The 25,671-nt window shown below is 57.4% G+C and overlaps 2 protein-coding genes across 2 annotated transcripts; both read right to left on the minus strand.

Annotated features, from left to right (window-relative positions):
- Positions 1-587: 587 nt before the first annotated feature.
- On the minus strand, positions 588-10,739 carry LOC132537077 (uncharacterized). Its single transcript, XM_060186528.1, has 16 exons — positions 10,594-10,739; positions 10,360-10,395; positions 9,931-10,215; positions 9,489-9,788; positions 8,872-9,064; positions 7,941-8,124; positions 6,358-6,431; positions 4,250-4,380; positions 4,016-4,051; positions 3,587-3,871; positions 3,146-3,445; positions 2,368-2,520; positions 2,078-2,120; positions 1,931-1,998; positions 1,604-1,761; positions 588-918 (listed from the first exon to the last, which is right to left on the minus strand). The coding sequence occupies exons 1-16, from the start codon at positions 10,637-10,639 to the stop codon at positions 784-786; spliced, it is 2,427 nt and encodes an 808-aa protein (XP_060042511.1). The 5' UTR covers positions 10,640-10,739; the 3' UTR covers positions 588-783.
- Positions 10,740-14,926: 4,187 nt separating this feature from the next.
- On the minus strand, positions 14,927-21,252 carry LOC132533691 (leukocyte immunoglobulin-like receptor subfamily A member 5). Its single transcript, XM_060175741.1, has 6 exons — positions 20,769-21,252; positions 20,588-20,623; positions 20,122-20,409; positions 19,690-19,992; positions 16,229-17,123; positions 14,927-16,195 (listed from the first exon to the last, which is right to left on the minus strand). Exons 1-5 carry the CDS (start codon positions 20,800-20,802, stop codon positions 16,954-16,956), a joined length of 831 nt encoding a protein of 276 aa, XP_060031724.1. The 5' UTR covers positions 20,803-21,252; the 3' UTR covers positions 14,927-16,195; positions 16,229-16,953.
- Between the last annotated feature and the right edge of the window lie 4,419 nt (positions 21,253-25,671).

The raw sequence follows: 25,671 nt of genomic DNA on the forward strand, positions 1-25,671 counted from the left end.
AATTTTTAAAAATAAAAAAACTAACCAACCAGCACCTGAGTGGAGGGGGGGCCTGGGCTTTCCCTGGGCCCTGCCCCACCACTGGACTCTAGTGAGAAGCTGGCAGACCCGCAGTGCCCCTGAGGGCCTGGGGAGACAGTCACGGAGCCCCGGCACCCTCAGCAGCAAGTGAGGGCAACCCCAGAGCACCAGTGGGGGCCGGTACCTGCTGCCCACCTGGGTCTGGCCCTAACTGGTGAGCCCACTGCCCTGGTGCCACCAGCTGTCCCCAAAGTGGCCCTAGACTGGACAGCTCCTGGCTGGAGCCACATGGCAGCTTGACCAGTTCCTGTTCTCTCTCCACCTGCCCCCCTCCTGTCCCCTCTTTTGTCCCCTTCACCTGTGGGTCTGGAGGCCACCTGTCCGCCGACTGTCCCCTGCCCCTCAGATGGCGGCATGGGCTCCCCGGGGACGTGCCGCCCCTGGCCCCCGGGTGTCCACACACCAGCCCAGGGCCCCTTGTCTGGGAGCTGCCCCTCTCTTGCTGGCCTGCAGACGCTGAGAAGCCAAGAAGCCGGGTCCACCCACATCAGTCACCCACACAGCAGTCACTCAGGAGCCAGCCGCTTTATTTCCAAAACGTGGGACATTCCTTCTGTGTGAGGGCAGAGCCAGCTGACTCCCAAAGGGCCCCAGGGCCTCCGGGTGGCCGTCAGGGTCCAGGCTGGCTGGTCATCAGGAAGTGTCCATGGGGACAGCTCTGCACTTGGAGGGGGGCTGGCATGGGAGGCCCAGACCCCTGGGCTACTGGGTGGCCAGAGCAGCGTACAGGCTGGGCTCCTCGGGGGGCTCCTCTGACCAGGAGGAAGGGGGCACCGTCCCCTGCCTGAGGGTCAGCTGGGCGTAGGTCACATCCTGGGGGGCTGTGGAGGCGGCAGCCTGCAGGGTGGGGATCCATGAGCCGGTGTGATGCCGGGGTGGAGAGGAAGGGGCTTGCCTGACTGTCCGCCTGTCTGTCCCCTTCCCCTGCTCTGTCCTTCCTCTCCCTGCCTGGCCGCTCCCAGTCTGAGCCCTCCTGGTTCAGCTGGGCATAGGGGGCTTCCTGGGGTCTTCACCCCTCCTGGGCTGCTGAGAGACAGTGAGTGGGGGTCAGCCTGGCCTGGCCCCCAGGGGCCCTGAGATGGTCTTCAAGGCTGTCAGGCAGGTCCGTTCCTGTGGGGCCCTGGAGCCATCCTCAGCAGGGTCTGCAGACGCCCCGGGGTGTGGCTCAGGTGTGGACAGCCTGTCCTCCCTGAACCTGTCTCAGGGCCACCACCCCTGTGACAGGCCTCTCTCCTGGGGGGCTTCCTGGTGGCACTTTGCTCTGGGGACACTCTGCTCATTTGCATAGACCCCCAGGGCACTGGGCACGAGGACAGTCTGCTCACTGCCAGCCCACAGACAGAGCCCCCAAGAGTGCTGGAGGAGGGAGAGATGGCGGAGGTGGGAGGGCCCCTTGTCCAGCTGTCCCCTGGGGCTTCACCCCAACACTCAGGTCAGACAGAGGACAAGGGGGCAGGGAGGAGACCCTGGGGAGCTCAGGAAGCCTCAGAAATCAGGAGGGTGGGGTGTCAGGGGACTCCACCTGCAGGAAAGCTGGGTCTGAGAGCTGGGACGCTGGGGACGGACAGGGCACTGCAGTCAGAGTGGGGACGGGAAGGTCCTTGTCCTGGGCGGGAGCAGGGCTCACCCGACAGTCCAGCTGTGCCCCCTCCTCAGGCCGCGTCTCTGCCTCTGCAGCATCTGGGGGGCAGAGCAGGGGGGCATGTGGGGGCCCCTAAGATCTCTCAGGGCTGTGACCACCCCGCTCCCCAATGGGGCCCTGGCATGCAGGGGAGGGGTGACCAGGTCACATAGGTGGGTCTCTGTCCACACCCCACCCCCACTCCTCCCAGCCCCTTCACCCAGAAACCTCTGTCCCCCTGGCTGCTCCTTCTCTTCCTGTCACTCAGGGCGTCTTCCTGGGGAGCGGCCACTGCACTGTGGGGGGAGGGGAGACGCAGTGTCAGGGCAGGCAGGGGCTGTGAGTGGGATGGAGGGTCCTCGGGGTGGGGGGTACCTGGTCTGCAAGCCTCTGTCCTGTGGCTCTGGGCCGGCAGCCCCTGTGGGAGTGAGAAGTGAGTCTTGCCTGGGGGTGACCCCCCTGCACACAGGGTTCCACAGGGCTGGTACCCACAGTCCGTGTGTCCCAGGAGCTCAGGAGTGGAAGCCAGGGACCAGCCCTCACTGCTCTGCTTTCTCTGTAGGTCAGACACCCAGAGCCACCTTGCTCCCCATCCCTGCTTCTGTCTGTCCTGGGCCCACGGGGAGCCCACCGCCCCTGTGGCTGGTCACCCCAGCCCCACTCACACAGCAGCCTGTGCTCCCCCTGACGATGCCGGCTTCGGAAGAGGAAGGAGAGGAGGAGGAGGAGGGAGAGCAGCAGGAGGACGGCCACCAGGATCCCAATCAGAGCAGGAAGGGAGACGAGGGGGCCTTGGTGCCCTGTGCCATCTGAACCCTCTGAGACAAAGGAAGGGGCCAGAGGTGGTGCTTGGTTGGGTCTGACTAAGCCCTAAGCCGTCTCCCTGGCTGTGGACTCTCCCTCACTGTGGCCACACCATTCACCCTTTGGCCCAGGCAGGGAAAGAGGCCCAGAGGAAGTTCCTGGCCCCTGGGTGACCCAGCCTGATAGGATTTTGCTCTTTTTTTTTCTTTGTTTCCAGAGCCCTGCTCAGCTCTGGCTGATGGTGGTGCAGGGGATTGAACCTGGGCCTCAGAGCCTCAGGCAGGAGAGTCTGTTTGCAGAACCCTGTGCTGTACCCCCACTCAGATTTAGCAGGCTCAGCTCTCCTGACAGGCTGAGTGCAGAGACCAAAGCCTGAAGCCAGTAGCTACCCCCAGTGTGCAGAGTGGGGGCCATGAGGGGGCTGCTGTGCTCAGCTGAAGGCACAGGGACAGGGCACTGAGATGACATGAGTCCACAAGCCACAGGGCAACAGAATCCCTGCTGCTCCCTCCCTCAGCGCCACACCAAGACCCTGACCCCAGGAGGGCAGGACCCCCACACACACCTGACTCCACTGGACACAGGGTTAGGGACGTCATTTGGGAACCGGGAGAAAAAGAAACAAGCAAAGTCCCTCACCTGTGACCTTCAGGTGCAGGGGGTCGCTGGGCTGTGACCACACCTGAGGGTTGTTGTTATAGGAGGCGTAGCACCTGTAGGTGCCCCCGTGGGAGGAGGTCACAGGACCAACAAGGAACTGTGCCCGGCTCTTGCCCCCAGTGAATGCTGACATCTTGTGTGTGGGGGGGTCAGCGCCCCCCTCCTTCAGAAGGTGGAAAGTGCCCGATGCTGTCTCTGAGCTGCAGGAGAGGGTCACCCTCCCTCCTGCCTCCACCACAGGGCTCCGCTGGGCTGAGAGGGAGGGTGGGGGGAACACTCCTGAGGGAGAAGAGGGCTGTGTTAGGGGGCCGTCACCCCAACACCCCAGGCTGCACTGTGGGCTGAGGCGCCTGAGCCCACCCTCTGCCCCTCTCCTGTGAGGAGGAGCCCCCGTGGGGAGGGTCCCGGGTCCCCTCTCACCTGTCACCACCAGGGCCAGGGGCTCACTGCGCTCTGAGCACATGTTGGAGCTGAGGTAGGAGCACTGGTACAGCCCAGCTCTGAATTCAGTTACGGAGTTGATGGAGAAGCCGGTCTTGTTGCTGGGGACCTGCAGGACCTTGGTCACATGGGGGGCAGAGCCCCCATCCTTATGCAGACAGAAGCCACCAGCCTGCAGGGACCCCTCACACCACAGGGTCACCTGGCTCCCCTTGGGGATCATGGCACCTGGCTCTGCCCAGATGGAGGGTTTGGAGAGGGCCCCTGGGGAGGAGTCAGAGCTGAGAGTCAGGGCTGCCTCTGCCTCAGTTTCCCCAGCAGGCTCATCCCACACTGGGCACCTCCCCACAACAACTGTGCCCACCTCCCAGAGTCCCTGGGCTGAGGCTGAGGAGTGGGGGGACTCACCTGCCTGGACCTGGTCCCACAGCCCCCTACACAGCCCTGGAAGAGAGTCCCTGTGAGACCCTCACTCACCCACCCATCACACACAGCAGCTCCAGGCCTGGTCTGGGCCCTGAGCCTGGGGTCCCCTCTGTGCTGAGCACACCCCCTCCCAGAAGGCCTGCCCCCACTGAGTCGGGGGTCCCTCAGGGACAGGACCTGGGAGGGAGGGGACCCCTCCTCTGTCCCCAAGCTCACCCAGGCAGAGAAGGGCAGTGAGGGTCCAGATGGGGCTGCCTCCCATGGCCCCCAGGGTGCAGAGCTGGGGAGGCCCAGGGCCGGCAGGGCAGAGCACCCCAGGGTGCAACAAGGTGCAGCTGGGTGTCACACTTTATCGGTTCCCTGTGTGTCTTCACAGGAAGGGGAAGGGCCCTCTTGGGGCCTCTCTATCCCTGGAGGATGGGACAAGGACAGAGGCTCTGACCTCAGAGCAGATCTGAGTGTCAGCAGACCCTACATGCTCAGCCTCCCCTCAGGGCAAAACCCACCCAAGGGTGACACTGGAGCAGGGCCAGGAGGGACCAGGACACAGGGCAGGGCTTGGTGATTCTGCGGTGTCACCTGATTTGAAAGCAGAACTGACTAGAAGTCACTTCCTTCTCTATCCCCCCCATGTCTCTGCGCTGCCCCTGTGACAAGCTCAGGGTGGAGGTGACAGCCCCTGGCTGCCCTGGGGGCTCAGCTCAGTGACGGCAGACTCACAGGGATTCAGACGAAGGACATGGCCACAGCCTTGGGAAGCTCCGGAGGAACAAAGTGAGACGTGGAGATTGGGGGGGGTCCCTGTCACATGGCCATGGACTGTGGTGGCTTCTGGGCCCTCTGACCTGGTGAGTGTCCAGCCTGCCAGGGACAGAGCCTGGACCTGATCCCTCCGGTGTAAGGGGCTCTGGGAACCATGTCTCTTGCTTCCGTTCCCTTCTGTTGGTGCAAAGGACACAGAATATAAATTAGATGCTTTCTGTCCATTTTCACTTTCTCAGGCCACTTCTATCAGTGACTAACAGTGGTTGACAAGAATGTAAGGCAGGGCACAGTCCACACCGCAGCCAGCACCAGCGCTGTGTTCCCGCCTCCCAGTGAGAAGCACCAGCCCCACTGAGCCTAGGACACAGGCCCTCAGCTTCTGCCTTTCTGGTTTTCTTAGTTCTTGTGCAGCAAGATTCCACATGAGTGAGGCCGACCAGCAGCTGTCTTTCATCTCTTATTTCACTAAGCATCACCTCCAGTTCCATCCATCTGGTCCCAAAGGACACAGTATCATCTTTTTTGACGGCAGAGTAGTATTCCATGGAGTGTATATCCCATAACTTCTTTATGCAGTCATTTGCGGATGGGCATTTAGGCTGCTTCCACTCTCTGGCTGTTGTGAATAGTGCAGCTGTGAACACAGGGGCACGTGTCCCTTCAAATGAGTGTTTGCATGTCCTTAAAATAGCTCATCTGAAAGTGAGTGATTCGGGGCCGGGCAGTGGTGCACCTGATTAAGTGCACATAGTACCTTGAACAAAGACCCAAAAGGTTTAATCCCTCCCCCCACCTGTGGAGGGGGGACACTTTATGAGAGGTGAAGCAGGTTTGCATGTGTTTGTCTCTCCCTTTCTATCTCCCCCCCTCTCTTAATTTCTCTTTGTCCTATCCAAAAAAAATTTTGAGAGAGAAAAAAAAATAAAGGGAAAAATGGCTTCCAGGACCAGTGGATTCACTGTGCCGGCACTGAGATGACCCTGGAGGTGGAGCAGAAGGAAGAGGAGGAGGAGAGAAGGAGAAGGAGAGAAGGAAGGAAGGAAGGAAGGAAAGAAAGAAAGAAAGAAAGAAAGAAAGAAAGAAAGAAAGAAAGAAAGAAAGAAAGGAGAAAGACAAGGAATCTATATGGTTCCCTTTATTTTTAGTAAACTCAAACTGCATCTCCAACTCCAATCTACTCCGCGAGGTGTTCCCCTCACCAGCAGAATGTCCACCCCGGTGATGACTGAGCCCACTCCCCACCCCACCCCCCCACTGCCCCGTCCTGACACTCGTCCCAGTGACTCCTGTCCCTCTGGGTTCCTTCTCTATGAAGTAACTGTCGTCTTTCCCAAGGGCGCATTGAGGTGCCTGTGTCTGAGAACGTTCCTGCCTCTGTTCATCTGACAGGCATCAGGCTGCTCCACTTTGGCTACTGTGAAGAGTGCTCGTAGCCCAATGCTGCCTGCCTGCTTTCACCTCCCTCTCTCTCCCTCTCTCTCTCTCTCTCTCTCTCTCTCTCACACACACACACACACACACACGCACACGCACACGCACACGCACACGCACACACACACCAGCTGTGAGCCTCGTGCCTTCTGATGGGATGCGCACAGCCCAGGGCCAGGAGCTGCAGCACCGTCAGAAGCTTCTGGGGGGGGGGGGGGTGTTGCTGCCCAGTGGAGACTTCGACCTGGAAGTGGGGCTGCCCGGTGAGGGGGGATTCTAGAGGAGCCCTCGGGAGCCGCTGCACTTCCCACAGAGGCTGGGGCACCTCCTGTCTGCGCAGCTGCAGGAGGCCTGTTTCCCTGCGCCCCTGCCTGCACTGCACAGGCTGCTCTCTTGAGGAGGGAGAGGAGACGCTGGGACCCGACTTCATTTCAATGTTCCACTGGGGGGGGGGGGGTTGGACCTCTTTCCCTATCCCCTTCCCACGGCGCGTGTGAACCATGGAGACGGATGCTGCAGTAGAGACAGCTACTTGGCCTCTGAGCTTGCCAGCTGGGGTCTTTGCCTTTTGTTAGCCGCTAAAAGGGGTTCTGTCTAGAAAGGCGGTTCTGGCCTTTAACAGCTGTAGGAGTACCTGCTTATTTCTAGTTTTGTCAACCCTTGGTCTGTTAGATTTTGACTCTTTTTGTAGTGACCATTAATAAAAACTATGTTTTATTACCTTTATTTATTTATTTATTGGATAGACACAGTCAGAAATGGAGAAGAGAGGGGGAGGTAGAGAGGGGAGAGACAGCTGCAGCCCTGCTCCACCGCTCACTCGTGAAGCTTTCCCCCTGCAGGTGGAGAAAGATCAAGCCCCCCCCCCCCAGCTCCCCAGCACAGGAGGGAAGGAAGCTGCATGAGCAGGGCAGCTGGCCTGCAGGTGTTTCTCTCCCTCTCTGTCTCTTCCTCCCTCTCAATTTCTCTCAGTCCTATCAAATAAGATAGGAAGGAAGGAAGGAAGGAAGGAAGGAAGGAAGGAAGGAAGGAAGGAAGGAAAAATGGCCAGAGGGAGCAGTAGGGTCACAGTGCTGACATCAAGCCCCAGAGATACCCTGGTAGCAATTAAAAAGAAAGGAGGGGCCGGGCGGGGTGTACCAGGGTAAGCGCACACAGCACCACACACAAGGACCCGGCTTCAGGCTCCCTCCCGCTCCCCACCTCCATGGGGTGCTTCATGAGTGGTAAAGCAGGTGTGCAGGTGTCTGTCTTTCTCTCTCATGTCTCTCTCACCTGCACTCTCAATCTCTCTCTGTCCAGTCAAATATAATAAATGTGGGTGGACAGGAAAAAATGGCCACTGGAAGTGGAGAATTCGTAGTGTGGGCACTGAGCCCCAGGGATAACTGCTGCAGGGAGGAAAGAAAGGAAGAACGAAAGAAAGAAAGAAAGAAAGAAAGAAAGAAAGAAAGAAAGAAAGAAAGAGAGAGAGAGAGAAAGAGAGAGAGAGAGAGAGAGAAAGAAAGAAAGAAAGAAAGAAAGAAAGAAAGAAAGAAAGAAGAAAGAAAAAGGGAAGGAAGTAAAGAAAGAAAGAAGGGAGGGAGGGAGGAAGCAGGGGGGGATGCAGAAAGAAAACAGCCATGCCCGGTAGACTGGCCTCTGCTCTGAGGACACAGAGGGTGTCCTGTCACAGCTGTGACCCTGCCACGGCGCTGAGCAAACACGTCACCCAGCTCTCAGAGCGCCCGGGCGACAGGGGTGTCTCCGTCAACACCCGCCACGGAGCCTCACTGGCCCTGACCCAGGTGGCTCTTCTGCCCACGGTCACTGGGTTCTGGGCACTCAGCGCGCTCTCCCAGGACCCACAGTCCCGAATCCGGTGGCAGCTTGGCCTGAAGGTGGCAGCACCAGGACTGTGCACACAACGTCACTGAGGTCAGGTGTGACATGGAGTGGGGTGACCTCGTCACCGTCGGGTCAGGCAGACCTAGGAGCTCGTGGCCCAGTGAGGACCCTGGGGGCCTTCTCAGCTGAGAGGAGGGTCTGCCACCCTCCCTCGGGGCCACAGAGAGCCACACAGCCCTGCCCTGAGCTGAGGAGCCCCCACAACATCACTGCCAGAGACCTTGGGGTCCGGGCGTCCCCCAGAGCTGCCGACCAAGAGCCTCTGGCCAGAGCTCAGACGCCCACTGTCACTCAGCCGGGGGGCACTCCAGGGTCCCGGGGCCAGGTGGCATCGGACAGGCAGGGAGGCCTCCAGGTCCAGGGTGGGTCTCACCGTGACGTAAGACATAGTTTTCACACACGGGAACTTATGTCGATTGTTTATTCTGGGACAGACACAGTCTGTCAGGGGAAGGGTGGGGGTGACACAGAGCAGGGACGAAAGAGGCAGGACAGGGACAGCAGGGCAGTGTGACGGTGAGGAGCAGACCTGCATGTGCCATCCCCTCCTGTCACGGGGTGAGAAAACAGAGGCAGAGGCAGCAGGGGGAGCAGCAGCTTTAACAGGGAAGCCCCCTGGGGACCCCGACTCTCTCCTGACAAGCTCTGTCACCCTCCATGAGGCTCTCAGCACTCGGCTCACCAGCACATGCTGTGGCTTTGCTTCAGAGCCTCCCAGGCCCAGAGAGACCCCAGGATCCTCCCCTCAGAATGGCCCCTGGGGGTCCCTCTTGCTGGTGGCGGCACCCTGGGTGCTCCTCTGGCTGTGCCGAGCCTCCCACAGCAGGACCCCGAGGGCCAGCAGCACCAGGGCAGCCACGCACATCCGGATCAGGTTCTCCACCCTGTGGTCCTGGGGCTGAGGGACTGCCACTGTGGACACAGCAATGTGGTCTTTAAGGGGAGAGACTGGAATTGTGGACACAGAGGACAGGGGGTCTGGGGAGGTCAGTGTCACCCAGGCCCTGACGTCACCCAGGCGCCGCCTCCCCTGAGAAGATGGGACCCTCTGCCCAGCCCCAGGCTGCAGCCTGGGCCCTGAGCTCTGACAGAAATTGTGTCTAGTGTGGAGACTCAGGCCGAGCATGTCACGGGGTCCTGTGTCACCTGACAGAACACAAGTGCTTCCTGCCACAGCTGTATGCCAGGGCTTCGGGCACTGAAGGGACCCTCACCCAGCGGCCCACGAGAGCTCAGTGATGTGCCACTGCTCCTTCACCAAGGTCCTTCCTGTGTCCTCACCCCAGAAGACCAGTGTCACCCCCACCTCAAGCAGGCTCCCCAGGACACCCGGCTTAGAGACCTGGGGAGATAGGACATGCTGGGCCCTCACCTGTGACATTGAGGTGCAGGGGGTCGCTGGGCTGTGACCACACCTGAGGGTTGTTGTTATAGGAGGCGTAGCACCTGTAGGCACCCCCGTGGGAGAAGGTCACAGGACCAACAGGAAACCGTGCCCAGCTCTTCCCCTCAGTGAGTGTTGGCATCTTGTGTGGGGGGGGATCAGCGCCCCCCTCCTTCAGAAGGTGGAAAGTGCCCGATGCTGTCTCTGAGCTGCAGGAGAGGGTCACCCTCCCTCCTGCCTCCACCACAGGGCTCCGCTGGGCTGAGAGGGAGGGTGGGGGGAGCACTCCTGAGGGAGAAGAGGAGCTGTGTTAGGGGGCCGTCACCCCAACACCCCAGGCTGCACTGTGGGCTGAGGCGCCTGAGCCCACACTCTGCCCCTCTCCTGTGAGGAGGAGCCCCCGTGGGGAGGGTCCCGGGTCCCCTCTCACCTGTCACCACCAGGGCCAGGGGCTCACTGCGCTCTGAGCACATGTTGGAGCTGAGGTAGGAGCACTGGTACAGCCCAGCTCTGAATTCAGTTATGGAGTTGATGGAGAAGCCGGTCTTGTTGCTAGGGACCTGCAGGACCTTGGTCACATGGGGGGCAGAGCCCCCATCCTTATGCAGACAGAAGCCACCAGCCTGCAGGGACCCCTCGCACCACAGGGTCACCCGGCTCCCCTTGGGGATCATGGCACCTGGCTCTGCCCAGATGGAGGGTTTGGGGAGGGTCCCTGGGGAGGAGTCAGAGCTGAGAGTCAGGGCTGCCTCTGCCTCAGTTTCCCTAGCAGGCTCATCCCACACTGGGCACCTCCCCATAACAACTGTGCCCACCTCCCAGAGTCCCTGGGCTGAGGCTGAGGAGTGGGGGGACTCACCTGCCTGGACCTGGTCCCACAGCCCCCTACACAGCCCTGGAAGAGAGTCCCTGTGAGACCCTCACTCACCCACCCATCACACACAGCAGCTCCAGGCCTGGTCTGGGCCCTGAGCCTGGGGTCCCCTCTGTGCTGAGCACACCCCCTCCCAGAAGGCCTGCCCCCACTGAATCAGGGGGTCCCTCAGGGACAGGACCTGGGAGGGAGGGGACCCTCCTCTGTCCCCAAGCTCACCCAGGCAGAGAAGGGCAGTGAGGGTCCAGATGGGGCTGCCTCCCATGGCCCCCAGGGTGCAGAGCTGGGAGTCCCAGGGCCGGCAGGGCAGAGCACCCTGGGTGTGACAAGGTACATCTGGGTGTCACACTTTATCAGTTCCTTGTGTGTCCTCACAGGAAGAGGAAGGGCCCCCTTAGGGCCTCTCTATCTTCTCTGAGCTCAGGACAAGGACAGAGGCTCTGGGCCTTCAGAGCAGATCTGAGTGTCACCAGACCCCCCATTCAGCCTCCCCTTCAGGGCAAAGCCCACCCAAGGGTGACGCTGAAACAGGGCCAGAAGGGGACTGGACCCAGGGCAGGGCCCTGTTCTGCCTGGCGTGGGGTCCCTGTCACTCTGACTCCAAGCTCTGTTGGGCTCACACAGTCTTGTGCACACAGACGCCTTAGGCCCCAGGCATCAGCACTGCAGCCGGCACCGGCGATTTCCTGGTCAAGTTTCTTCTTGCCCTGGTGCCCAAGGGCCCACGGGCAGCAGCGGGCAGGGTGCTGAGCACTGGCTGGTCACGGCTGTGAATCTGGGGTTGTTGAGGAGACTGTTCACACTGGCCGGGGCTGCCCATCCCGACACAGACCTGAGATATCTGTGCAGTGAGGCAGGTGGTGGCCAGTGGGCAGACGTGCTCTGTTGGGAGGAGCCACCGGGCCAGGCAGGGGTGTGTCACCGGACTGTCATGGAGAGAGTGGAGTTTGTGGAGGGGTAGAGCCGGGAAGGAGTGTGCAGGGTGTGACAGAGTCCCAGGAGACTGTTTGGGGCCCGGGGACAGAGCACTCCCGCGGAGCCACAGAGCCGGGAGTCAGGGCAGGGCCAGCACCCCGAGTGAGTCTCAGCTGAACTTGACCTGGGCTGCATGTCCAGGGTCCTGGGCAGGGAACGGGGCAGGACTGGGGCCAGGCCCTGTGTGAGGGGACGGGGAGGAGTGGGGCTTCCTCCCTCAGGGACAGGTCGGTGCTGGCCTGTCCCTCGGCGTCCTGACCCCAGGAGTCAGGTGTGCAGCTGCAGAGGACACACTGCACTTGCCAGAATTCCTGGTACAAGCGACGGCATCAAGAATAAAGTCCCCAGAGAGGACCTTGAACCTTGACCTCTGACCCGGGATCACCAACGCCAGGAGCAGAGGAAGAGGGGCAGGAAGGAGAAGCAGAAGGGGGGCTGGAGGGGGAGGTGCAGGGGGAGTGGGGAGCTGAGCTGAGCCCGGCAAAGGGCTCCTGGGGGCAGGGCAGCAGTGAGGGGGAGACAGTGACAGTGACTCACTCGGGGGCTGGGGGCTCGGGGTCCCCATGGACACTTCTTTCCCGAGTGTTTTTCACTGTCTTGAATTCGCAGCAGTAAGGTCCCATTTCCCTTCAATTTATCACCACGCTGACGGGTTCTGTAGTGGCCCGAAAGGTAATGGCCTGGGATGAGTGGTTTCTCTCTGATACCAGCAAGAACCCCAGGTTAACTTGGGGGACACGAGCTCCCCTGCGGCACCTCTGCCCTCGGAGCAGAGAAGCTGAGGTCCCAGGGGGACACCCCAGGGGAGGGGGCTGGGAGGTGCTGGCGTCTGTCTGCAGAGTCCCCAGGCCCCACCTGCTCCTCTGGCTGGGAATGTCCCTCCTGTCTCTGCTTCCTGCTCCTCTGGCAGCTGCCCCTCTCCCCTCCGCTCCCTGAACTGTCACCGCAGGGGCTGTATCCACCCCTCCTGTCAGCACCACTGCCCTGCTGGGGACAGCTGCCCTCCTCTCCTCTCCCTCCCCTACCCTCCCTTCTTCTCCTCTCCTCTCCTCTCCCCTCCCCTCCCCTCCTCTCCTCTCCTCTTCTCTCTTCTCCCCCCTTCTCCTTTATTCTCTCCTCTCCTCTCTTGTCATCTCTATTCCTCTCCTCTCTCCTCCTCTCCCCTCCCCTCCTCTCCTTTTTCTCTCCTCTCCTCTTATCTCCCCTCTCTCCTGTCCTTTTCTCCCCTCCCTTCTTCTCCCCTCCCCTCCCCTCCCATCCTTTCCTCCCCTCTCTCCTCTCCTCTCCCTGCACCGTCACCCTGGAGACTCTGTCCCCTCCCTCCTGTCCGCACTTCTGTCCTCTGGGGGCAGCAGCAGCCCGGCTGGACGGTCTGCTCCCTGTGTCCCCACACTCAGTCACGCGCTGGCGTCCGTGCTGGAGTTCTTGCTGACTGGCCTCCGTTCTCACGTCCGCAGTTTGCACGTCTGGTGCCGCATCCGGGCACAGGTTCTGTGCATCCCAACCGCGCCACAGCCTGTCTCCTTCCCTTCTCTTCAGGAAGCTCGCACAGTAAGGAGACTGGGCACGTGTGGCATTGCTAGCAGGGTCTGGGGAGGAGCTTTGCACAAGAAGCGTTTGCATCACTGATACTGCGAAACGGAACCCAGCTCCGAGACGTGGGAATCTGGTTCGCATGGTGACTGGGGGTTCAGGCCACGCTCCCCCACGACAGTGTGTGGTTCTCTTCACTCAGGCCCGTCAGCTCTGTCCTTCGTCACATGCTGAGCCGTCTGTGGGGGCCGCTTGTGTCTGGCTGGCTTTCCCTAGTGGGGAGTGAGCTAAATCAGCTCCTGTCCTCTCTCTGCTGTCATCCTCAGAGAAATGAATGTCACATTGGAACAACAACCCCAGCCACTCCTGAGACAGAACACAGGGTGACTGGCTTCAGGAGTCTAGCAACCAGAAGACCAGAGGTCACCCCACACCACACCTGGGCAGCAATAGCCAGGACACAAATAACAAAAGTCACCAAATATAATGGTCAAATAAAAGGGGAAAAAAGCATCCTGGGATATTCAGGTCCTGGAGCATGATGGTTAGGAGACGTAGGCTGAGGTAACACACTGTGTGTGTGTGGGGGGTAACCTAGGCTGAGCTCACACACTGTGGAAGAGAGGACTCTGTGTGGGACTATGTGAAAGTTTAGTAGAGCTTACGGAAGCTCTCCCATCCTTGGATGGAGGTCTAGAAAGACACCCCACTTGTTAGCCTCTCTCCTTATAGAGATGAGCCAAGAGGGAAAAGCCTCCCAGACTCAGTTTCTCCTTGTTAGTCTCTCAAGCTCACAGAAGTCCTACAGGGCCCTCACACTCAGTTCCCCCTGCTGTCAGACAAATGGTTGCCTGCTTTAGGGTTCATTTACTCAAAGTTCACACATCCACTTCACCTTTTGATCACAGAGGAGAACATACCCTATCACATACTCCTAACACCAGACAGTGAAAAGCCCCCCAAAAACTCTTATTTCCTGGTGTCCTTTGATGTCCTTGATTTACATCAAGCCTTGTTCTTCCTTCTCTATCTCACCTTGCTGGTTTAACCCCTAGTCTTCTCTCAAATGCTTTTGGATAATTAAATGCCTGCATCAGGGGACTAATTTTTTTAATATTTATTTTCCCCTTTTGTTGCCCTTGTTTTTTTTATTGTTGTAGTATTATTGTTGTAGTTATTGATGTCATCGTTGTTAGGACAGAGAGAAATGGAAAGAGGAGGGGAAGACAGAGAGGGGGAGAGAAAGATAGACACCTGCAGACCTGCTTCACTGCCTGTGAAGCGACTCCCCTGCAGGTGGGGAGCCAGGGGCTCGAACCGGGATCCTTGTGCCAGTCCTTGCACTTCGCGCCACGTGTGCTTAACCTGCTGTGCAACTGCCCAGCTCCCGAGACTAATTGTTTTGACCTTTATGTATCGCATCAACTCTTGTCATACCAACCCCCTACCATAGGGGGTAAGCTGACCTTTAAGAAACCTGTAATTTCTGACGTGTTTTGTTCTTTGTTTAACTTTCTATATTAACCCAAACCCACCTTCCAATAAACTAGTGTTTGTACCAGAATGCTCCCCGCATCTTCTTTCTTTTCATGCAGTCACTAGAACTGGTGAGGAAGGACTGGTAAGCTTACCTCCTGGCTGGAGCCACCCCACATGAGCCCCAGCAACTCTGGACACACAAAGTCAAGAAATAAGAACCGAAGGGGAAACACAGGCAGAGCTAGCACTTGCTTTGTTGTCTTGCACCAAGGCAAAGGACTCTGGGTGAGGGTTTTCAGCTCCTGGAGCATGATGGTGGAGAGTTATGGGGTGAGAGTGTTTTGAAGAAAACTGAGAGGGGCCACGTAGTGCCACACCTGTTTGACCACACATGTTACAATATGCAAGGATCTGGTTTCAAGCCCCTGGTGCCCACCTGCAGGGGGAAAGCTTCACGAGTAGTGAATCAGGTCTGCAGGTTTCTCTCTGTCTCTCCCTCTCTGTCTCCCCCTTCCCTCTTGATTTCTGGCTGTCTCTATTAAAAAGTTTAAAAGAGAAACCTGAGAAAATTTTAAACAACATATTTTATTATCTTTATTGGATAGAGACAGCCAGAAATTGAGAGGAAGGGGGAAATAGAGAGGAAGAGAGAGACAGAGAGGCAGCTGCAGCCCTGCTTCACCATTCACAAAGCTTTCCCCTACAGGTGGAGACTGGGGTCATGACCGGGTCCTTGTGCATTGTAACGAGTGCTCAAGCAGGTGTGCCATCACCCAGCCCCCAGAAAACTGAGAAATTATACCCATGTACCAATCACTGTATTTACTGTTGACTATAAACCATTAATCCCCAATAAAAAATTAACAAATGTAAAAATCTGACCGTCACACTAGAAGAGTGCTGTGCTGACAGAGATTAGAGCCCATGACAGGTGTCAGGGAAGAGTCCACATGGCAGCCCGTCCAACTCTGGTCTTGCCCCTCCCATGGCCACCCCAGCTACCCACTGTCCCTAGGCTCCAGGATGCTGTGACCCTGGTCCAGGCAGACCCTAAATTATCTCCCTGGCCTGGAAGATGGCTTTGCGTCTTCCTGGGGGCTGTCCCCTCCCTCTGTTGCTAGCTGCACGGAATTTGACGGAGTATGGATTCCCTTTATCTATCTCCACATTTCAATTCTCTAGGCTCAGAGAGCAAGGGCAGCAAGCTAGCTGTGGCCTGGAGCAGTGACCCTGGGCTGCCTTCCTGGCCCTGGGCCTGCTCTGCAGGCTGGAGCAGGGGCAGGGCCTGAGCTGAGGCCATGGGGCTGTGTCCTTCCTGGTAATCGAGTGAGTGCTCTCCCCAGACTGAAGCTATAGCCACAGACTAGCAGGCAAGCCTCAGGTCAGGGCTTTGAAGAAGGCTCACTCCTGGAAGTCCATCCTGGCAAGGCTGCCCCTTTTCTTGGTTGGTTTTGTATCACCCCAGCACATGACATCTGCGTGACCCCTAAAATATCCAAAGTCCAGGTGGGTGGAAAGATTCTGCTGGACAATTGCAGACAAGAACCAGAGAAGCAGAAGCAGGTCACCTGGGGATGAACCGCTGTTTCTCTCTGGGGGTCAGGTTCTCACTTCTCTCTCCCCAGATCCCGGGGCCTCTGCCTGTGCTCAGAGCTCTCTGCAGACACGCTGCCCCTCTCTCAGCTGTCCCTCTCAGCTCTCCTTACAAAGCTCTGAACAGCCTGGGAGGTAGTGCAGTGGTTAGAGCACTGGAGGGAAAACATGAGGCTCCAGCTTGATCCTGACATCACATGTAGACGGGTGATGCCCTGGTGTTCTCTCTCTCTCTCTCTCTCTCTCTCTCTCTCTCTCTCTCTCTCTCATAAACAAGGGATGTAAAAAAAAAAAAAAGGGATGTGTGGTGGCTGTCTCTCTGAAAACAAGCTGTGAGCAGCAGCTGGGGTGGCTGAGGCTCCCCATGTCCCCAGGGCGGGTGTCTATCTCTGTGGGGGACACACAGGTGCCCTGTCTGCTACTCTCAAGCCCTGTGCTGTCTCTGGGGCTGACGTGCTGCGGGGCTGAGAAACGCCACTTCTCACCCGGCTGCTCCCAGGCAGGCTCTCACTCTGAAGGTGACTCTACAGAAACAGGGTTCGGGTGGCAGAGAGAAGGCCTGTTGCTGCAGAGGGGGTGGGGGGAGGCATCATTCCCGGGGACCCAGTCTTCACGGCTTCGTTCATGGAGGGAGCCCACATCTGCCTGGGGACTCCCAGCTGGAGGCGGCTGCACAGGCAGGAGTGTGGGGTGAAGACGAGGGGCCCCAGCAGCCGCTCAGAGTGCAAACTCCAGGTGTGGACCAGGCCTGCCGGGAGGGCGGCCTCCTGCCGCCAGGAGAGAAGAGATGAGACAGGGGAGGAGAGGCAGCAGGGTGGACAGGCAGGTCCACAAGGGACAGAGAGCAGCTGACACGAGGGGCCTCTGAGCAGGGACCCCGACTCTCTCCTGACAAGCTCTGTCACCCTCCATGAGGCTCTCAGCACTCGGCTCACCAGCACATGCTGTGGCTTTGCTTCAGAGCCTCCCAGGCCCAGAGAGACCCCCAGGATCCTCCCCTCAGGATGGCGTCTGGGCCCCCCGGGGGCCCCTTCTGCAGGTGGCGGCACCCTGGGTGCTCCTCTGGCTGTGCCGAGCCTCCCACAGCAGGACCCCGAGGGCCAGCAGCACCAGGGCAGCCACGCCCATCCGGATCACGTTCTCCACCCTGTGGTCCTGGGGCTGAGGGGCTGCCACTGTGGACACAGCAGTGTGGTCTTCAAGGGGAGAGACTGGAATTGTGGACACAGAGGACACAGTGTCAGGGGAGGTCAGTGTCACCCAGGCCCTGACGTCACCCAGGCGCTGCCTCCCCTGAGAGGATGGAACCCTCTGCCCAGCCCCAGCCCTGACCCTCCTCACCATTCTCAGATCTGGGCTTGGTCCATATGGAGCTGGGGAACTCAGTTGGTCCTGGAATCACAGACAAGGAGAGACACAGGAGTTCATGTTCCTGACGTCTGTCCTGGACCCTGTTCTAACTCCTGCACTTCTCCAGATAGTGTCGTCCCTGGGTGACCCTCCTCTGCTTCAGGAAGACCCCTTAATAATTCTCAGTCCTCCCTGGATTCAATTCTAGAGCTTGCTTCTGAGCACAGCCCAGATGGTGAACTGTCCCTCAGCAAAGAAATGTCTGCGCCCTGGCTGTGCTCTGCCGGGGACACGGGGCAGTGAGCTGACTCTCAGGACAGGAGTGTGATGCTGATTCCCGGCTGAGCACTCGCTCCAGGGGGAGGGCTGGGCTGAGGGGCCCAGTGTCAGGAGCACAGCGCTGAAGTCAGGCTGGTCCCCTTCTCTCCACTCCAGTTCTGCATGTTCATCACCTGGAGTCCAGCATTCATTCATTCGTTCCTTCATTCATTCACTCACTCATTCATTCAATCATTCACACACTCATTCATGCTTACAGGGCATCACACCCTGTCTGCACACATCTGTCTCCTGCCTGAGCTGTGAGCTCACTGGGACATCACCTGGCCTCTGCTCCCTGTGGGGACTCTGTGGGTCTCTGTGCAGGTCAGCTGTGAGCACTGCCCCGTGAGCTCCCACTTGGGCACCACAGCCCAGCTGAGTCCTGAGCACCAGGAGCCTGGCAGGAGCCCACGCGGCCCCAGGCAGGTCTCAGGCTGCAGGGAGAGCAGGGCCCAGAGAGCCCTCAGCCTGTGCCCACAGGGACTGCAGGCCTGTCTGGGGGTGAGGGGCAGGGAGAAGGGCTTCAGGGCCTGATGCATTTGACTCAGGCTGGGGGACACATCCTTACATCTCCTCCCCTTTTTTCTCTTTCTGTTTCTCCTTTTCCTTAATCTCTGAAGTCTGCAATCCACTGCATTTCTCAGAACAAAGGGCAAACCCTTTCATCTTTGTCTTAAAGGTCAACCTCCCCCCTCTTCGCTCAAAACCCCGGAGCCCACGTTCTCCTGAGCGAGCTCTTAACAGAACACAGCTCGCCCCGCTCACCTGTGATCACTCCTGAGCGAGCTCTTAACAGAACACAGCTCGCCCCGCTCACCTGTGATCACTCCTGAGCGAGCTCTTAACAGAACACAGCTCGCCCCGCTCACCTGTGATCACTCCTGAGCGAGCTCTTAACAGAACACAGCTCGCCCCGCTCACCTGTGATCACTCCTGAGCGAGCTCTTAACAGAACACAGCTCGCCCCGCTCACCTGTGATCACTGGTTCTGAGAGAAAAGCCAAAGCGACCGTCGTGTAAGACCCCGTCTTGCTAATGACAAGGAGACACCTGGAGCCAGGTGGACAGTCCCGCAAGCATGGGCCTCGGCAGATGCCGCGAGGCTGTTATCTGAGCGTGAGGACCCAGAGGCTCAGCGTGTCAGGCTGTGCTCACAAGCCAGAGGGAAAGACAGCTGAGCAGAAAGGAAAGATCGGGTGAGCCGCCTTGCAAGAGCTCAGGAGAAGGATTCCTGTCAGTGAAGACCAGGCACAAGTCAGTATTTAGCTGTGCAACAGACCGAATTGCCTGCAGGTATGCGGTGGGCAGAGCGTCAGACTTGCACAACCGTGGTCTTCAGCGCCGGGCGTCAGTAGGATTGGTGTAAAATCATGAAAAAACTGAAATCCTAAAGTCTGAGTTTCATAAAGTTGAAGATAAATCAGAACTTAATGGAACAACAATTGAGACTCGTGCGACTGTAAGCTAATGTCCTAAGTCCACAGTCAGTAGGTAGCTCAAATTAACAAGCAAAACGCCTTTATCATAACGAGTGATTTACTCCGTGATCCTCCGTGAGCCCACCCACACTGTGCCACAAGAATATATTTCAGCTGCTTTATTTTTTTTAATTTATTTATTTATTCCCTTTTGTTGCCCTTGTTGCTTTACTGTTGTAATTATTATTGTTGTCTGTCTTCGTTGTTGGATAAGACAGAGAGAAATATAGAGAGGAGGGGAAGACAGAGGGGGGAGAGAAAGACAGACACCTGCAGACCTGCTTCACCGCCTGGGAAGCGACTCCCCTGCAGGTGGGGAGCCGGAGGCTCGAACCAGGATCCTTTTGCCAGTCCTTCCGCTTTGTGCCATGTGCTTTATTTTAACTGGAGAGAGACAGAGACACCAGAGCCCTGCTCTGCTCTGGGCAATGGTGATGGTGTACCCTGGTCCTGGGCCCAGAGTCTCAGGCGAGAGTTTTCTGCAGAACCACCTGTCTCTCCCCCACCCTGAAATGCTACATTTACAGCCTCATGTTTCCTGGGACAGGAAGGACAACTGAGCTGAGACAGACACACAGGGCCTCACCTGAGACCAGGAGCTGCAGGGGCTCACTGGGGGGTGACCACACCTGGGGTCTTCTCCTGTAACAGCCATGGCATCTGAATGTCCCCCTGTGACTGGGGGTCACAGGGCCCACACGGAACAGGGCCTGGACCTGCCCACTAGAGTGTCTCTGTGTGTCCAGGGTCCTGGAGGACATGTCTTCTCCTTGCTGAGTCAGAACCATCCTGTCAAATCCCTGCTCTGAGGCACACTGGAGGGTCACGGTCCCTCCTGGGGTCACCACAGGGCTCGGCAGGGCTGACAGGGAGGGTTTGCTGTAGGATCCTAGGAGAGGAGAAGGCAGCATGGGAAATGTCCCTCCTAATCCCCAGGGCTGGTGTGATGTGAACCCCCTGAGAGCAGACCCCCTTTCTGAGGGCAGAGCCTGAGCTGGGACCCCTGAGTGAGTCTCACCTGCTACCACCACCAGCTCCAGGGGGTCACTGAGCTCTGACCAGTCAGGGGAGCTGAGATAGCAACACTGATACTTCGCTGCATGGAGGTTTCGCATCTCTGGGATGGAGAAGTTGGCCTTGTTCCCGGGTGCCCGTGGGATCTGACTGTCACTTGGTATTAGGCCTCCCCCTTTATAGAGATGGAACTCCTGGGCCCCCATGGCCCCCTGACACCAGAGGGTCACAGGGCTCCCCCAGGGGACCACAGGGCCTGGCTCAGCCCAGAGGGTGGGTTTGGGGAGGGTTCCTGGAAGGAATCAGAGATGCAGTCACAACACAGTCCCACCTCCAGGCCCCAGCTCTCAGCCCAGGATCCACCCAGATTCCCCCTTTCCCCATCAACCCAGATCTGCTCCTCTCCATCCCCAGAGCCTGGGGGGTCAAATTCTCCAACGAGGGTCCTGGGAGCCTGGGGACAGACTCACCTGCCTGCACGCAGATCCTGGGCCCCACACTCAGCCCTGGAAGAGAATCCCTGTGAGAGGGGTGTCCTGAGTCCTGAGCACAAGCCTCCCCCCACACAGCCCCTGAGTCCTGGGGCCCTGACCCAGCAGGCCTGGCTGTGGGGTCCCTCCCAGACTGGGGTGTCCCCCTGGTCCATCTCACCCAGGCAGAGCAGGACTATGAGGGTGGGGGTCATGGCGTGTCCTCCTCTGAGCCCAGCAGGATGGACAGACACACAGTGTTTTCTCTTAGGGCTGGGCCTCCCTGTCGCAAGGCTGTCACATCAGCACCTCCACAGGAAGGGGAACTGTCCCCACAGGAGCCTCATCCTCATTTGCTAAGAGAGCATCCAGCCCTAGTGCCCTCCAAGGATCCCCTCCCATCAGCTGACCCCCTCACCCTTGCACCCTCCCATGGCCAGTGACCCCCGCCAGCTGTGAGGGGACTCAGGGCTGCTGCCTGCAGGCTCAGATCTGCGGACTCAGCTTCCAGGTCACAGCTGGGTCTCTGTGGTCTGGGCGCCCAGGGGAGCCAGGCAGAGAGGGAAGGAAGCAGAGCCACTCCCCCAGCTCTGGGGTGTGTACTTCTCAGAATGCCCTTCACCTCCTCCTCTCTGTGTTGTTTCTTGTTATTGTTCTTACATCAGCCTCCAGCCCCTCCTGCAACCTGCCCCTGAGGCCCTCCTGCCCTGACACCCAGCCCCTGCAGCACAGCTCACCCTGTCCAGTGTCCCCTCTCCTCTCTCCCACACAGAGAGCAGACCAGCACCCTGATCTGAGGGCTAAGCTGCGACTAAGCTGCTTCTAAGCTCTGACTCTTGGTTCATCCTCTCTGCTAGAGCTTAAAGGGCTTGCTCCTCTGACTGGCCGCGTGGTCAGTGGTGCTCGGGACGTGGTGACATCAATTCCAGCGGGAGTCACGTGGGCACAGACTGGGGAGGTCCACTTCAAGGTGCATGGCACAGTGGTCCAGACGTGGAGGACCGGCACGTCCAAGCAGCAGCCCCCACCTGCCCTGACTCTGAGAGGTGCCGCTGAACTTGCTCTGAGGGTAAAGCCTCAGCCATGAGTGTGAAAGGCCAACACCCCTGAGGGTCAGATGCAGCAGGGCAGATGCTTCAGCCAGGGGTGAGGCTGAGCATCCACCGCTGGAAGGACAGAGCTGAGACCCCCCCCCAAACACACACACACACAGGGAGGAGATGGCTGTGTGTCACCCTGAGCTGACTCTCAGCCCCATCCTGCCAAAGGGCAGTTGGCGTTCCTCTCACACGAGACAGCCTAACCCTCCTGGGTGCTGTCCTCTGAGTGTGGGCTCCCAAGGCCCCACCCTCACCACCCCCTGGTCAAGCATCGCATGAGGAAGGGGTGCACCTGGCCCAGAAGCTGCCTAGACCCCCCCCCTCCGAGACCCAATGTCAGGACAGCCCTAGAAGGGCCTCTCTGTGGAAGGTCAGTGTGTGGGAGTGACCCCAGGGAGTGACCATGAAGGAGGGTCCTCCTAAGGACACACAGGACAGAAAGGCTGCCCAGGGTCAGCCTTCGGGAAGCACAGTGCCAGGCAGGTGACATTCTGAGCCAGGAGGTAGCTCAGCCAGTAGAGAGCAAGCTTCATTATGAGCAAGACCTGGGTGACAGCCCCAGCACCCCTGGGGACACCAAGCGGGGGCTTTGTGGGGGAGCTGCAGGGGCAGCAAGCACGCCCCCCCCCCCGTCTCTCAGCCTTCACCTTAAAGAAAAAAGAGTTTTCAGGAATTGTTGTTTTCGACAGGCTATGTTGTTTTCGCCGGGCTGGCTTCACGGGCGGGTAACAGATGACCAGGGACTCATGGTTGAGCTGTAGGCAGTGTCTCTTTATTCATGCGGGACACAGCACAATCTATACCAAGCTAAGCTAAACTAAAGTAAAGTACCATAAAACTCACAATGCTGTCTTTATATGTACTTGCCAAGTAGGGTGGAAACAGGATGTGACATAGAGAGGGTGGAAAGAAAAGTGACTGGTGAAAATCAGAGTGTGACAAGGAGGGGGCAGAGCAGGCGAGAATCCTATCACTGAACCACCAATGCCCTGGAGGGAGGGTGGTGCTTTATGTAAATGTAAAAGTGATTTATGTAAATAGACTGCTTTGAATGGGATCAAACCCAATCCCTATAGAGGCATACCGGTGCTAGGTTTAGCAGAAGCCAGGGGGAGCTGGCATACTATCCAACAGGGAATCAAACTCAAAGCCCCACCAAAAACCCTGCTGAACAAAAAGAAAAGGGGGAATATGTGTGGGAATCATGGCAGTTCGGCTGTGCTCAGATACTGGAAACCAGAGCCGAGAACATTGTCAACGACAGGGGGCAAGGCACATGAATGAGGCAATTTGGTAAACAGGTTCAGAGATTCTGGGACACCCTTGGAATACTATTTCCCTGAACGAGAAGACAGGCCACAGAGATGAGTATGAATGTGGACAGTGAGGAATCCATAGGGTATAAAATGGGGTGGCAGGGGCCATGCACCCAGTGGCGCACCCAGTTAAGTGCATGTAATATGAAGCTCAAGGACCCGCACAAGGATCCAGGTTCAAGCCCCCAGTTCCCCACTTGCAGCGGGTATTGGTCAGCTTCTAATTCTGCTTCTAAGACCCCTTCTGTTACATTGCTTAATGCTGTGGTCTAGTTATATAATCACTGCTTTACATGAGAACCGCCCTGCCAGCAGGGCACTGGTTTAATCCCACTGGAAAAGCAGCCTTAATGTAGCTCCTGAGAAGGTACAGCTAATTCCTCCAATATCTTTCTTAGGCTCAGAGATTTCCCTAATGCAGATTCGTCCTTTAAAACCTTGTGTTACTTTTCCTTCTAATCTCACTCTTGCTTCTTTACAAAGTTTTCTTGAAAATTTAAATTGGCTTAGGCAGTATCTTTATCTCCCTACTAGCTGCCTGCAACTGCTGTTTGATCTGTTAAAAGGAAACAAACAGCCCTCCTCAAAGCGTATGTTAACCCCCGAAGCCTCCTTGGCACTGGAAAGAGTTAACCAGGTTCTCCAGGACATGCAACTCGTTCAGTTCTTCCCCTCCTTGTTGTATGCTTTACATTGGTTTGTTCCAGCTCTCCCCCGCCAAGAGAATTGGATCAGTCCTGCTAATTTCGCGGGCCTGCTTGGCCCCGCCCCTAGGAACCCTGAGAGACTTCCAGAGTTGCAGAGTTAGAGAGTGCTTGGCGCTGCCGCGGGGGGAAAGAGGCAGCAGAGTTCTGTTTGGTGATTAGTTTGGTTTAGTTTATGAATCGTTGTTCCTGAATAAAGAAATACAGCTTCCCTGCCTAGCCATACGTCTCTGGGCGTCTCTGTTACCCGCCCGTGAAGCTAGCTAGAGCCTCCGAAATTTAACAACAAATGGCGCCCACGTGGACCTGACCTGCGCATCTCTCAGATAAGTAAAGACAATTTGGCTACCTATGTACTATGGCCTTCTCTTCTGCTTGTGAAGAGATCTCCAAAGGCCTCTGCTCTTTCTTCACGAGACTGTTTTACTGTTTCTGGAACATTTATCTCTTGACCACTCTGTGGTTTCCACTCGCTTGGGCAAACTCAAAACAGCCAGAGGAGTCGGGAAGAGCCAGCGGGCAAGAGGCGAGGCGCGGAGCTGCCTTTTCCACCTAGTTAAACAGCCAGCCAGCCGGCTGCGCCCAGACAACCCCGCGCACCACGCCCGCAGCCCCGCAGCCCCGCAGCCCGCAGGAGGCTGACACCAGCATGCAGGAGGCTGACGCCAGCACACAGGAGCCAGATGCCACCACACAGGAGCCCGATGCCACCACACAGGAGCCCGATGCCAGCACGCAGGAGCCCGATGCCACCATGCAGGAGCCCAATGCCAGCACGCAGGCCAGCCCACAGGAGCCGGCTCTCCACTGCGTGACGCAGGGCACTGGACGTGTGATCCCTCCATGCTGCTCGGCCACTGCGAGCAGGGCAGCAGACATGACAGGGCCATGGGGCAGGGCCGCGGCAGCCTATCATGGCCTCCACCACTGGGCACCTCGGCCCGTGCCTTCTACAAAGCTGGCCCGCCCGCCCTCTTGCTATGAATTCTGGAATGATCCCAGACCTCCCAGACCCCCGGGCTCCCTGCCGAAACTGGGCACACGAGATCTCCAGCTGCCGGTACGGTCTGAAGGCAGACAAGCTGGAATACGCAGAGATCGCAACCTGCAATTCCTTAAAGTGGAGCTGCGCGGGAAGCCATCTCCAGATGGTGACCCCCCCAACAACTAAGACAGTACAGATTTAAATTCGTGTTTGAAATGACATGTCTTCGTAACAAAGGTTTCTCTCCTTGTGTATTAATGACCATGTTTATGTGTATGTTTAAAGTTTGGTAAACAGTAACTTTAAGGCTAAATTCTTACTAGTCAAAGTTAAATGAAAAAGGTTTTCAACGTAATTCTCATAAAGATAAAATTAACTTACATTTAAAGTCTGAGGTAAAAATTAGTTAACAATCAATATATTTTAACTAAGTTGGTCTAAACAAAAAGTTAAATAGACTTGTTGATATGTAAAACTCTCCATTACCTTCTCTATTAGAAATGGTAGATCGCACAATGGCTATGCTAATTATTCTCATGCCTGAGGTTTCCTTTCCTGCACACACCTAAGGTGTGTCTCCATCTTGAATGGGTGTAACAAAAGGTTAAAAAGACATTGTTGATATGTAAAAGTCTCAAATTCCTTCTCTATTAGAAACGTTAGATTGTGCTTTGGTTATGCTAATAACAAGTTGTGTTTCATAGTAAGTAAATTGCAGCCAGCTGCCTTTGGGACTCTAGGCCGTTCCCCACCCCCATGCAAATGCCCGTTGAGGCAAGTACACCCCCCAGAGGCAAGAAATGTTTTTTTAAGCTGATAAAGTTTTGCCACAGAGGCAAAAAAATATGGCCCCCTCAGGCCTTCCCTTGGCAGCACACTGGTTCTTGTTACTTGCTTACATGTTTCTCCATGTTTGTGCCAGTTTCTTTTTTTAAAATGTCTGTATGATATATGTTTCTGTTCACCCCACACCCTTGAT

The sequence above is a fragment of the Erinaceus europaeus genome, chromosome 2 (genome assembly GCF_950295315.1).
Source record: "Erinaceus europaeus chromosome 2, mEriEur2.1, whole genome shotgun sequence".
NCBI classification, from domain to species: domain Eukaryota; kingdom Metazoa; phylum Chordata; class Mammalia; order Eulipotyphla; family Erinaceidae; genus Erinaceus; species Erinaceus europaeus.